We start from the raw sequence: 15,108 nt of genomic DNA, 5'->3' as shown, positions 1-15,108 counted from the left end.
AAATTAATTATGTTACCAAAAGTGACAAGGTAATGAGACTGTTCTGGGGACCCAGCAGTTACTGCGGAGTGAACCTGTGGGAGATCGGGAGCCCGCTAAAAGCCATTCAACACAAATCTTCTGTAAATGCCAGGACAGGGAAGGTTGTAGTAATTGAAGAGCTATTCCAGAAGGCCCTGATACATTACAGCCACTGATGCAGGACTGCTTATGGATGACAAGAACAGATTTATTTAGTCAGGTTACTAGTCATTGTGTTGTCTATCTGCTGTTCTTTTGTTCAGCAGCATTACGGTAGAAGAAAACATCCTAATCTTCCTGGTGCATGAGCAGAATTGCCTGGCCTATCAAATTGCTAAAAGGTAAAGGGGCACCTGTAGTGAGTATATATATATATATATATATATATATATATATATATATATATATATATATAATTTTTTTTTTTTCTTTTTACCAAAAGCAAATAAATTGAATCCCTGACCTATACTGCCTAAAGAAGCCTAAAATGATATTATGGATATGGTGAGAGACATACTGCTGACCTGACAGCATGAGGTTTGCTTTAACCCACATGAATGCCTTTAAACAGTTAATGGACAAAAGGCATAATTCTACGAATCATATTATTTTTTTTATAAAAAAAATCCGAAAAAGATACAGTGGTCCCTCAAGTTACAATATTAATTGGTTCCAGAAAAACCATTGCATGTGGAGACCATAACTTTATGGAAACCTGGTAATTGGTTTTGAAGCCTCCAATATGTCATCCAAAAATAGGTAAAAGTGAGGAATAAAGAAAAATAAGTAGATAACTAATAGATATAAAGCAAATCATTACATATAAAAGTAAGAAAGATCTGCTGGGAGCTGTAATCACTGTCTATGTAGAGGACAGGAGCTTCTTCAGGGTCCTGTACAGTACACACAATGTGCTAAAAAAGTAACATGGAGCCGCCCCCACCTGGAGCAGCTATCCCTGGCACAGGTAAAGAGTAGTACAGAACATGTAATACCTCCCTGTACTGTAGGTGGTGCTACCAGACAGCCAGTCAGTGCATACACTTCAGTAATACAGGGGTTTTACCAGTGAATGCCCATTCTGATTGGACGGTTCTTCCAGCCATTGAAACGTTTCACAGATCTGGACTGTCTGTAGTATTGTATGTTGAGTCTGGTTACAAGTTACAATGGTCCAGAAAAGACCATTGTATGTCGAAACTATTATATGTTGAGGCCATTGTAAGTTGAGGGATCACTGTATTTACACTCATTAAAATAATGTTTCAGAAGGAATACAATTTATAAACTTATAATAGCGCCACCTAGTGTTTCCCCTCTCCTCGGAGAGTTCAGAGGTGAATAGATGTGCTGCTTTTCCTTGATCTCCTCTTTGGCAGTGTAGAAAGATACCAGCTTTGGTAAGAAGGATGTCATCAGGGAGATAGAGAGCAAGTCAGAGGAGATGCTGAGCAAGTATAGCAGCTTTCTCCTTCTCTGACAAGCAGAAAAAGATACTACATAGGTGCGGAGCAGAGAACTGCAATGGGGTTGGGATGCCACTGACATACTTACAGGCGCAAGCGTTATTCGGTATGTTGCGGGAGCTTATCACAGCCCCATTAAAATGTAATTTTACAGACTGAAAACATAGAGCAGATTTAGTAATATTTTTTACTTTTAGAATGCTGATTGTAAATAGGATCAACAGTCATAGATTATATCAGGGTGGTGATATTTTTTTCCCTCTATAGAACTAATCTATAGAACTAAACCAAATCAAAACCACACCCATTTTAGACCTGCAAAATGCTGAGGTATTAGATAGCACATTTCAATACCAGGGGTATTTATAACCAAAGGGAATATATCATTCATAGTGATTCAAATTGATAGTATATATACATTTGGGACAAACCGTGCAAGAATGGGACATAATAGAGCTATGGCAATAATATAAACGACCATAAAACCCGCAACAAGGAGTGTAACTAAGACTGACTACAAGGCAACAGGAATGCAGCTTACCATGTTTAGTGATGGCAATGGTGCGGTTTCTTCTCTTGTAGGCACCAAAGCAAATTTGTCCTTATAGACACAAATATAAGAATGCACTAGCACAAACCAAATACTATTACTTTACTCTCTCACATTGCGTTTTGCAGTGTGGATTTGAGATTTCTGTTACTACAGAAACACATATCACTTAGGCTCCCATTTGATGCATGTGTCGTTTGCTTTTCCAGCAAAAGAGTTACCGTATATACTCGAGTATAAGCCGACCCGAATATAAGCAGAGGCCCCTAATTTCACCCCAAAAACCCAGGAAAAGTTATTGACTCGACTATAAGCCTAGGGTGGGAAATACATCATCCCCCCCCTGTCATCATCCAGACCCCCATCATTAACACCCTCATCATCATCACCCTGTCATTGTCATCATCCCCCCTTCATCATCACCGCCTGTCATCATCCCCCCTTCATCATTACCCTGTCATCATCCCCCCCTTCATCATCCCCCCTTCATCATCACCGTCTGTCATCATACCCCCTTCATCATTACCCTGTCATCATCCCCCCATCATCATCACCACTAGAGATGAGCGAACTTACAGTAAATTTGATTCGTCACGAACTTCTCGGCAGTTGATGACTTTTCCTGCATAAATTAGTTCAGCTTTCAGGTGCTCCGGTGGGCTGGAAAAGGTGGATACAGTCCTAGGAGACTCTTTCCTAGGACTGTATCCACATTTTCCAGCCCACCGGAGCACCTGAAGGCTGAACTAATTTATGCAGGAAAAGTCATCAACTGCCGAGCCGAGAAGTTTGTGACAAATCGAATTTACTGTAAGTTCGCTCATCTCTAATCACCACCTGTCATCATCCCCCCCCCCCCCCTTCATCATCACCGCTTGTCAATGTCTGAACAGTGCTCTTCAACCTGCGGACCTCCAGATGATTCAACAGGGACGTTGCGCATGAACGTCCCTGTGCGTCATCGTCAAGGCAACGTCACTATTCCGGGGCCGGGAGAAGAGTCCCCCGGTGAAGATGGACAGCCCGGAACGACTATCCCTTCCCACCGGGCGGTCCCTGCAGCATAGATGGCCAGGACCAGCTCACCCTGACTTCCCGCCGAGGGGAGGTGAGTACAAAACTAAAGGGGGGGGGAGCTGGATGATGACGAAGGCCGCAGTGGTCTTCAACCTTCGGACCTTTAGAGGTTTCAAAACTACAACTCCCAGCATGCCCGGACAGCCGATGGCTGTCCGGGAATGCTGGGAGTTGTAGTTTTGAAACTTCTGGAGGTCCCCAGGGTGAAGACCACTGAGGGTGGAGAGTTCACTCGAGTATAAGCCGAGGGGGGTGTTTTCAGCACGAAAAATCGTGCTGAAAAACTCGGCTTATACTCGAGTATATACGGTAATAAGATGTAACGTGAAAGAAGAAAACATCAAAAACATATATTTAGAAGTTTTACTCACTCGAGGACGTCTCTATTGAACTGCTTCTGCCTGTTGCCCAGAAACTCTCCAATCATTTGGCGGCTGAGTCCCTTTCGCTGCAAGAGAAAATGAGCCACTCCAACTGGGGTATCTGGTACAAAGCCCCGTTCAATGAGATACTGGATGCCCTTCTCAGGTTTCCTACAGAAAGAGAAAAAGCCATTACATGAAACAAAAACCAAAAAATACAGTAATTTTCTGTCTCATAATTGAAAGTATAAATGAAAAAATGCTCAAACCTAAAAAAAATTTACATATATATTAAATAAAAGTATAAAAAAGAATAACTATAAGTGACTAATAGTATTGACTGAATGAGACCAGTAATTCCCATTGCTCATCTGAATGAACAGGACTGTGCACAGACTATAAATGAACCATATCTCTGTCTGCCTCTCTCGCAGCAGGAAATCTCAGCATGACTGCAGGCACCAATCAGAAATCTGATGACATTCAGTCAACTGGATGGATGAAAACAATGGACAGGAATTATTGATCAGTGATTATTGATATTGGCCCCTATCAACCAATCACTGATCAGTTTTCATATCAGCAGAGCTCATTAAGATATGAAAGCTCAGCTGTGATTGGATGTTAGGGGAAAATCACCAGTTTTTGTCTCTGACAGATTAGATGGACTGTTGACAACCTTCTGCATACTTAGGCCATGTTCAGACTGGGCAATGTCTTCAATGGAAAATCTCTGTGCGGACATTCCCCTGACAACGGAGCGCCGACAAACATGCCGGTGCTATGACCGCTCAGAAATGTGTCATCTCATAGACGGGGAGTCCACAGAAAGAATAGACATGTCTATTCTTTTTGCAAACATCAGAATTTGAATTTTAGCGCCAGATGTGAACAGTGCATCAGAAACCCACTGAAATCAATGGGACTCTGCTGCTGTGGAATATCTGTGTGGAATTCTGCTAGGAAATTCTGCTGCAGCATAGTCCCATTGATTCCAATGGGATTGTGCTGAACTGTGCATACGGCAAAAAACCTGGCGTCTGCAGAAACATTCAGCCTGTTCAATGTTTCTGCAGATTCTGCTTGAAAATGCATTGCCATCTAAGGAGAGGTGCAATTTTCTGCATGGAAAAATGACTAGGCTGCAGATTTCCAAATCTAGAGCATGGCCCTTTGGTTGCAGCTGTGGATTTTCATTGCATATTTTAACCCTTTAATGCATTGTTTTTCAACCAGCTGTTGCAAAACTACAACGCCCAGCATGTCCGGACAGCTGAAAGCTTTTAGGAATTAAATTTGCACAGATTCCACAGCAAAATCCACATGTAGCACATACAGATTTTGCAACGCAAATCTGTAACAAACAATGTAGCAAATTTTTAAGATTATGCAAAATAAAATAAGTAAATAATGTCAATATTTATTTATGCTTGCATAGTGTTGTAATTCACTGCATATTTTACCTGTGCAAGTAAAATCTGCAACTAATTAATCGGGTGTGAACTTACCCTAACACCGCATATTACTTGTTTACAGTCCCATTGATTACCAACATCTATTTCTGGATTGTTTCTTTCCACAAGCAACACAAGTAAAACTGCATTTCCAGATACTAAAACAATTGATTTCCACCACAAGGTGACCTTCAAACATCCACAGACTATGCTGAGAACAATTTCAACTTTGAATATGACCGAAGATTAAAGGCTTTTGTTTTCAGACAAGAATGCTTCATCTACAAAAGATTCTAGTGTGATTTTGAAGCACAGGAAATATGGTGTAGTGAGTTCTATAGGCGGATGTAATGCCTTTCATTCAATGCCAAAAATTATGTAGTAGACCCAGTAACCACAGCTAGCTTTAACTATAGGAAGAACACAAGTTGTGGGTTACAGTGTTAATTGATGTCAAGAAGTGTGCCACATTTAGGCTAAGTTTCCACTTGTTTTTTTCTGGCAGTTTTTGGTATACTGCCACTGCAGTTTTTGATCCAAAGTCAGAAGTGGATCCATAAGGAAGGAGAAGTGTAAGTCCTTCCTTTATATTTCCCATTCCTTTTGAATACACTTCTGGCTTTGGCTCAAAAACTGTAGTGGCAGTATTCCAAAAACTGACAGAAAAAACACAAGTGGAAACTTAGCCTTACCGATTAGGTTAGAAGACCTGGCTGTTTAAGTAAATACTTGTATTTACAATAAAATGTCAATTCTGGAAAACATTTTCTTATCACTCTCTGTTGTGCTATGTCTATTAATTAAAATGGGCAGTGTCTGATTTGAAAACTTTTTATATGTTTTACATCTTGGCAAAACAATACCCTTTCTAATATACTTTATAAGAAATTTTTATTTCCTTTTTATAGAAATCACAGCTTATGAAAAAAAAAAAAAAAAAACACCACTAGGGTTCCCCAAACCATCCTGAACATAATCCTGTCTGGCTGCAGCATCATCTTTATCCCAGCTGAAGAACAGGCCTGGACAAAATCCAGTAAGTGAGGGTGGGACTAGCACTCCTCTGTGCTCTCTCCTGTCCTATCTGAATGAAAAAGGGGAGAGGGTTACAGAGCAGCCTGCAGTGATTGGATGAAAAGACCCAGCACATCACAGCGGACTTAGGGAGGAAGATGAGTCATGCAGAGTGAGGACATGTCCCCTTAGAGCACAGAATGAGAAGCCAAGTGACACAGGGAGGGACAAACTAAGTGACTCAAGGAGGAAGATAAGTCATGCAGAGTGAGGACATGCCTCCTTACAGCACAGAATGAGAAACCAAGTGAGCAACACAAAGAAAGTATTTGTGAAAGAAATATAGGTACTAAACACATGTACTGAATAACATCTAGCTTTTTTTGTGGAATACAACAGGTACTTTTTAATGGTGTTTCCATTTTTTTTGTCAAAGAGGTGTGTCCCTAAGTACTTTAACACTGACAGCACCAATTGGACAATGTAAGGATGTGTAGAGACACACCTCCAGCTGGTAGCATCCAGTATTTATTTATACATTTCTAAGGGCAATAAAAGAGGAATGGCACAAGGTAGCATTCTAAGTTAAGATGCTGCATATCTGTTATATTTTGAGAAATGCAATTATTTACTGAAAAAGACATGCCAGGAGAGCTGTGAAATGTTCTCTAAGTAGTTAAGTGATCACATTTAGCTGTATGCATTGGACAGGATATGTTTCCTTTTAAAAGAAAGCTAATTTTGTCCATGCAATTTCACATCTCACCACACAGTGTTCTGTTAAACCTGTTTGTCAGTAGAGAATACCCATTCATTTAGTTCATACAATGCAGTTCTGCAAATTATATAAACTTAAGTAAGACTGCACTCTCACCACGTTTGGGGCATGCGGCAGCAAGATCGTGCAGGGGAATTTTAAAACCTCCTCCTGCCATACCCGTGCCATACCGCATAGCCAAGTCAACTTGTGACTCCAGTCGGCTCATTTTTCCACTACTGCGCTTTTCAGTCCGGTTCAAAAACTGGATACTGTGGGAAAATAAGCCAACTGGAGTCACTAGCTGATTCCTGTGACCTTATTGAAATGTATTGGGTACAGCAGGGATACGGCAGTCCGTGGTGTGCATGGACCCTTATTGACTTATTTCTATAACAATGAAAATCTGTTAAGAATTTCAGCCGACAATGAGAGAAAGTCATCAACTGGAAATAAGTTTTATTTATATGACTGTATATAGTGTAATTGGATGTTACACAAACAACTGTTTCGTGAAAATACCTTCCAAAGTGAAAGATCGTATTTCACCTGCAGTTGTTCATTGATCGCTTATGGCCAAACTTGGAACTATTTAATGTTTATGGCTAGTTTACCAGACACCATGATATGTGCATGATAATCGTATTCTCTGGGAAGGCATGAATGGGTGTGAGCCTGAAGTGACTGTGAGAGTGGCCGCTGGGGAATGTGACAGGAGCAGATGGTGAAGATCATCTTTAAGCGGCCTGCGGTGCTGAGGTCTTATTTATGTTGTCATCCTTAGGTGAGGCTGGTTCATACATTCAGCTTAGAAGGAGAATCATGAAACTCATATAAAGGCAGAGAAGCTACCATCACATGTTTCCAAAACCAGTATTTACTGCAAGTTTATTGTAAATGGTGGCATTCATCAGGTCTCTTTATATGTGTTAGGCTGGTAGATGGGCAGACTGCTGCTTGATGTGAGCATTGCTCAACTAGACTGGCACTTTTTCAATGAGCCTATTAAATGTATTGGTTATCGTGTGGGCAAGGTCTCATAAACAATCTGTGGATCATTCATGCGGCCCTTAATGTTATCATTTGTCGGCCGAACATCCCCTATTACACAGGCCAATGTGTGGTAGATGAATGATAAAACCATGCTCGTTCGTCGGCTGTTCACGAGGCCTATTACACAGGGCAACATTGGCCTGTTTGGTCAATTATCAATGGATCAACGGATAATCAATGGGAAGCATGAAAATGTAAAATGTGTGTAGGTAAAAACTGAAAATCAAGAAAGTCAGTGCACATATTGTTCACTTATGTTCACACTGCTAATAAGCCCACTAATACTACTACAACTACTTAAAGGGGTTGTTTAGGCATTTGGAATATTTCATCAAGCTGCGGTATACTTATCCGGTTTGCTCCCTTAGCACAGAAGCAGAAGTACCGAAGAAGAGGATGGTGGTGGAAACCGGTAATGACGTGGAAGGGGGAGGGGTAGGTATACAGCTTTCTTGTTTTCAATGCAACCCAACCACTATGAAATATACCAAATGACTGGACAACCTCATATCATTAAATACCATATAGAGTTCCATTTAAATAATCATAACCATTCTCATAATATAAACATGTCCTTACACCACATTGTGAAGAAAACCTGTCACATGAAACATGGTGTCCAATCTCTGGGAAGCACATTACAGAATGGAAGATGCTGGCCAGGAGAAGTGCAGAGATTGTCAACAAAATGGCCCAGATTTATCAAAAAATTCTGAGGCAAACACTGTCTGATTTGCCCATAGCAACCAATAATATTTTAACAAGCTCTGGTATAATGAAAACAATGCTGTGATAAATCAGACCATTTCTGTCCTCAGACAGATGGATCAATCTGGGCCATAAACTGCAAAGTACTGGGATCAAAGTGGAGCTGTGCGGGTATGAAATACAGAAGCTTACACTGCTCTTTATTAAAGGGGTATTCCGGGCAAAAATATTTTATCCCCTATCCAAAGGATAGGGGATAAGATGTCTGATCGCGGGGCGGATCGCGAGGCAGCAGTATTACATTCAAGGAGTACAGTGGGTGGTAGTTTTATATTCAGGGGGTACAGTAGGTGGCAGTATTATATTCAGGGAGTACAGTGGGTGGCAGTATTATATGCAAGAGGTACAGTGGACGGTAGTTTTATATTCAGGGGGTGCAGTATTTAGCAGAATAATAATGATTATTGTCTTCATACAGAGGATAAGGATCTACTGACAAAGTGAGAACCTATGCTGTCTGGGTGTCAGACTCTGCTGAGAAGATGGAGCTGGAAGATATCTTGACGTCTGGACCAGATGAAGAAGAAAAGAAAAGACAACAGAGAAGACGTCACTCAGGTCACTGATATCATTGTGTTTTCTCCTGACTGTCCCATCAGAGCTGTATTCACTTGTAAGTTCCACAGTGATGATGGGTGATGCTGTACCCTAATCTGTGGCTCTCCAGCTATTGAAAAACTACAACTCCTATAATGCCTGAGGCTCTCCAGACATGATGGGAGTTATAGCTTTACAACAGCTTATTGGGTGATTGGTGGGGGTCTCAGCAGTTGGACCCCCTCCAGAAAAATGGGCTGCTTATTCTTAAATGCCTGTTTTGTCTGTCTGGCCCTGCCTGTTAGTCACTTATATTGTTGTGTATTCCCCTGAATGTGTCCCATCAGTGCTGCAGTCACTGATATCTTTGTGCAGCCAAGTAAGGGGTCGTCCGGGATTGGGGAAGAGGGTCGTTAGGTGGTAGGGGGCCCAGGGCAATTTTTCGCACTGGGGCCCTGTGGTTTCTAGCTACGCCCCTGTATATATATATATATATATATATATATATATATGTATTTATTTGCTAATACTATTGAGCTATGCAAGGTTTGTTTAAATGACAGTGCCTATTTAACCAAATACAGGACAATGATAGTATCTGCAGTGACAACAGAGCTAAATCTGTTGTACAATGATAACACTATAGTTTTACTCAAAGTTGTTTTCTCTATTAAGTCAACAGATATGGGCCGGGTAGATGTGTTCACTTTGTTCCCTTGTCTCCAAGGTGCCAAAACTCCCTGTATTCACTAAATTAGCTCTGTAAATATCCCTTCACAAAGGCACAGATACCATTCACAATAGTAGATCAGAGCACATGATCGCACTGTCAAAAGCTTTTTCTATAAACATACATATAAACTCTGAGTTACTATGGTTTACATATATGACTGAATAAGGTATACAGGAACTTGTCAAGACTCATATAACCAATTGTCTTCTGTCCCATAACCTGTACATAGACAGAAGGTTACAGCTTTTCAGGTGCTGAATCACACGAGGTGAATGGGGAAGAATTAAAACCCAATAATATACGTGTGGGCATTTCCTTTTTAAAATGTATTTAGAAAAAACAATGAAGGGATCATCTGGTGGGATAAAACAAAAAAGAAAAATGGGGACCTCCCCCCCTTCCCCGTTGTCATAGTTACAATAGTATCTGGGGCTCCACTGATTCTCTTTCTTGGTCCCCATTTTCATCCCAGGAAATGACCGTTTAGCCAATCACAGGCTAACACCGGTCACCACTGCAGCCACTGATCTACTAAGTGGGCAATTTCTGTCAAGATGGGAACAAGTAAAGGTCAGAAAAGAATTGTGCACTGTTGGAACAGTAGCGGCAAGAGGTCAATAAGGTGAGTACTGATTTTATACATTTTTGTTAACCTAGTCTTCCCCTTTTTATAAATTTTATCCTGTCGGACAACCCCAACACTATAAACTAAACTGATAAAGAGTGAGGCAGATCTACTATTAAAAATGCACCAGAATTCTGTCACAATTTGCTCCAGAATTCATTAAGTAATAAGGGGGTGGCTTTGCTTAAAGGGGGAGTGCCTTCAGATGCAACAATTTGCACCAATATTACAAAAAAAAATTTGAGGCACAAATGAATCAAACCAACAGATGGTGAAAACATGGACTAGACAGTTTTAGTATGCTGCCTCACTGTTATGCCTAGTAGAGGGCCTGTCTTACTGTCTTTGGATCACTGACACTGTCAGATCCTTGCTGTAAATCATATTCCATCATATTCAAGCTTTCCTGAGTGTTTCCCTCAAGTGTTCAGATAAAACATTGTACTTACTTATTGAAAAGGTTGAGCCCGATCCTGTAATGTCTTTTCCTGATAACATCATTACTAAATGCGGGTGAATCCCAGCTGTTTCGTGTCTCTTTGTGGTACGTCTGTTTGCTCAGGGTCTGCTCTCGGATGCTGTCTCTTGAAGACTCTGAGCTGCAGTTTATGGTATCATTGGAATTAGAAGTGCTATTTATGCTGTCATTGTCGCCATCCGAATAATCAGATTCCGATTTACTCTGCCGGTTTACAGTTCCATTTATTATCAGCTGTGCATCTATAGGCCTGGGCCGATGGTGGCTTTGTTCATCATCCCTAGGGATTATTTTGGTTGCAATATGGGTGATATGTTTGGGGCTTCCTTGCTGACTGTGAATAGCTCTTTCATACACGTTTTGCCTTTTTATAGATCCTCTTTCAGAACGATCACTAAGATCTACTGAACTGTCACTAGGTGGCTCAATGGTAAGCAAAGGGAGATGGTCTATTCTTGACCGATGGTCCTGGCACTCCAGTGATGGGGTGCTCCGACAGCTAGTATCTGTATCCAACTTATCGTCCTTATGAGTCATGGACCAGTACTCTTGAGAAGAGTTCATTGACCTGAGTCTCAAGTCAGATTCTGTGCTGGAAGGCCTGTCCACAGACTGAGAAAGAGGAAGAGGAGGGGAGAGTTCTTCCTCATCAATATAGAGGGTAACATCACTATATGATGCTGTCATTTCATCAAGTTTCCTGTGATCAATATTATGGCCGGGCTTCATCTGACTATTTCTTTCTAATTCTCGACTTCTAACTTGTTCAGATGCCTGGACTTCATCTGCATGTAAACTACGACAATTTAAAGCATCATCGATAGATTCTGCAAGGGACTTGACTTGTCGGGAGAAAGCATCTTCCAGTTCCGTAATGGCATCAGCAAAATCGCTGGATGCAACAGGGGATTTTAGTGATGTCTGCTCACCAAGATCCCCACAGTCAGATTGCACGATTCGGTGCCCTAGTTTTGTGCCATCGTTTGACAGAGACACCTGCTTTCCTTCAAAATAGGAACTATGGACTTTCTCTGGTCCTTCAAAGGAGAACTGCATTCTCATATTGGACAATACAATCCGTCGCGACATGCGGTTTTCAGACATGGAACTTCGAAGCCTCTCGAAATTCTTGTTCATCTGATATTGCCGGAAGGCCGTTTGGATAGTGCGTGCAGCATGTCTGGTTATGAGACGGCCTCCATATTTGCGCTCCAGCATCTCCACCTTAGGAAAGAAACATAAAGTGAGAATCATCAAACTGTAATAGAAATAGCCTAACACAAACTGTCAATGCGTATTAAAGAGGTGTGAGAGATTTAGCAAATAAACAGTGTTTTTTGCATAATTAAAAGTTGTATCGCTGGATTGTCCAATACATTTAGCGAATTGAGTCCTTACTGTTTTCAACACATTATAATATGTTTTTTTTTTTAAATACTTAAACATCCATTCGAACATAGGAGCCTTCAATCTTTATACCAAGTGATAAACATCTGTCCTGGTCAATTAATTTATTTTATTCATTTATACAGCTCCAACATAGAGATCAATCCCTGTGAAACCAGCCCAAGGCCTGTGTCATGCAGAGTATAAAAAAAAATAAAAAATAAATAAAAAAAAGTGGATCTAGCAGGAAAGAGAAGTATACATCCTCCCTTTAATGGTATGTTCACACTACGTAATTAGCGCAGAATTCCGTGCAATACATTGCGCGTCAGAATTCCGCAGTGTGAACTCCTAACATTAGTGTAAATATGTCATCCGCATTTACACTGCAGAATTTCAGCGACGGACAGTTCCACCTCTGAAATTGATTCATGCAAAGATGTTCATTCTTTGCACGAACATCTGCAAGCACTGGTCAATGGTGATGGCGCTGTATTACAGAGGCAGCCGCCAGATGGAATCTCCGCTCGCAGAATTCTGGGAGGGGAGATTCCCTTCACATTAGGCAATGTGAACATACCCTAAATTTCCGATTCCTAATAAATACACTCCTGGCTTTACTAGTAATAAAGACATGGGCCGACATTTATCATTGTCTTTAGACTGTTTAGACTTTAGGCACAAAAAATGCGCAAGCAGGGTTTATTAGCGCCTTTTTTGCACCTTTTGGTTTACACATTTCTACTGATTTTGAGTTGCAATCCACTGATTTTGGCAATACACATGATATGGAAGGGTTTTATGAACTGCACATTTTTGTGAAAAGGCGCAAAAAAGGCGCAAAGCCACTGAAAAGTCTCTAAAACGACACCAGCCCAGACTTAGCTTAGCTTTTTGGTGTATGTGAAGAGAGAAATTACAGAAAATGTGACCTGCACAAAATTTATCAAACACTTTCCAATTGATCATGTTTGATTTACTTCTACATTGAAAAAAACAAAATCATATATATATATATATATATATATATAGATAGATAGATAGATAGATATGTATATGTGGGGCTTGTAGTCTGCCTCCCTCCTCCCATTGTATGTATGCCCAGCCACACTGGAGGTAACTGGGAGGAGGCTGTGCGTTGGCCTAATGGTGCTGTAATTGCCCACTGGCCCCTGGTTTTGCTTAGCACGCACAGGTACATTAGTTTTAGGTCCCGTGCCACTTGAGAAACCTTGGCGTTGGTGTGCGGGCTCTGGTGTGTCCTTCATATAAGGATACACTGGCGAATGTCTCAATTTTAACATCAGTGTTGAGGGATAGCCAATGTCACTGTATACATCTACCACAGTAGTGCACCTACATTCCTGTATTATTCTAATTGTTACACATCCACACCGTCTATCTGGTGTAGGATTCTATTGTGGCACTTGTAGTCCGCTGCAGGCATCCCCCATTGTATGCATTTTTATGCTGGGGATCGCCCCTAGCAACGGACTACAAGGGCAGGATCTGCTCCCCCAGCATAAATACACAATTGTACAACTGCATTTGGGGTTGAGCACCTACAGCCATTTGAGACCACGTTTTTGTTGTTTTATATGTATGTGTATATATATATATATATATATATATATATATATATATATATATATATTAGGGTTGCAGCTAACGATTATTTTAATAATCGATTAGTTGTCAAAATGCCAAAATAAGTGGTTCAGCTGATTCTACTTGAAGAATCATGTACAATGGCGATATTGAAAGTATTCTAGCATGTGATGTGACCAAACAACAGCATTTTTTTTTATTTTATTGTATGCCGATTGCTATACAGGGTCCTTATTAATGATCCTGTACAGAAACCAGCGTAAATTTGATACTGCTGCATGGCTAATTGTCTGAACTATTAAAATAAAATGTTCATGATTTACTAACATTTAATTTTAATAGTTCAGACAATTAGCCATGTGGCAGTATCAGATATGTAAAAATATATTATTTTTTTTTACGATTTTTGTATAGCAATAGGAAAAGGTGGAGCAAATTTTTATTGGGGGGCGGTTTATTCACATTTCATTTGTTTTTACTTTACACTTTTTCTATAGCACTCCTATACACATGGGGGTATTTGCAGACTGCAGAGCATTGCACCCTACCCATGTCTGTAGTACAGATACTAGAATGCAATGCTCTGCACCCCCCCCCCCCCCATGTGTATAGCAGTGTATATGTACTACATACACACTATTTTACCCATGGGGGTATGTGCAGAGCATTGCACCCTTGTGTCTGTAGTGCAGACGCAAGGGTGGAATGCTCTGCACAAACCCCCACGGGTAAAGCGGTGTGCACTGCTTACCGATATACACATATGGGTATATGCAGAGCATTGCACCCTTGTGTCTGTAGTACAGACGGTCAGAAACAGACTCCATTAGGGTGGTATGAGGACCCGACCTCCACAGGTGCTTACAGGCCAACACCGTGCAGGACATTTGGCATGTGCAAGAGTACACCAAGATTGGCAAATTCGCCACTTGCACCCTGTGCTCTTCATAGATAAAGGCAGGTTCACACTGAGCACATGTGACAGACGTGACAGAGTCTGGTGACGCCGTGGAGAACGTTTTGCTGCCTACACCACCTTCCAGCATGACCGGTTTGGCGGTGGGCCAGTAATGGTGTGGGGTTGCATTTCTTTGGGGGTCTGCACAGCCCTCCATGTGTTTGCCAGAGGTAGCCTGTTTGCCATTAGGTACCGAGATGAGATCCTCAGACCCCTTGTGAGACAATATGCCGGTGCGGTTGGCGCTGGGTTCCTCCTAAT

General features: G+C 41.1%; 1 protein-coding gene across 11 annotated transcripts in view; it reads right to left on the bottom strand.

The window, feature by feature from the left end:
- The window catches only part of IQSEC1 (IQ motif and Sec7 domain ArfGEF 1), an 830,222-nt gene that overhangs the window by 54,563 nt on the left and 760,551 nt on the right, over positions 1-15,108 (bottom strand). For all 11 annotated transcript variants that reach the window (XM_056524209.1, XM_056524210.1, XM_056524198.1 and 8 more), the window contains 2 exons: positions 10,867-12,119; positions 3,486-3,647 (listed from right to left, as the gene is read on the bottom strand). In XM_056524209.1, coding sequence (XP_056380184.1) covers positions 3,486-3,647; positions 10,867-12,119 — 1,415 coding nt within the window. The remainder of the gene's footprint in view (positions 1-3,485; positions 3,648-10,866; positions 12,120-15,108) is intronic.

Source organism: Hyla sarda, chromosome 6 (genome assembly GCF_029499605.1).
Source record: "Hyla sarda isolate aHylSar1 chromosome 6, aHylSar1.hap1, whole genome shotgun sequence".
Lineage (NCBI taxonomy): Eukaryota > Metazoa > Chordata > Amphibia > Anura > Hylidae > Hyla > Hyla sarda.
The sequence above is the reverse complement of the archived record's forward strand: the minus strand, read 5'-3'. Positions and strand labels throughout refer to the sequence as shown.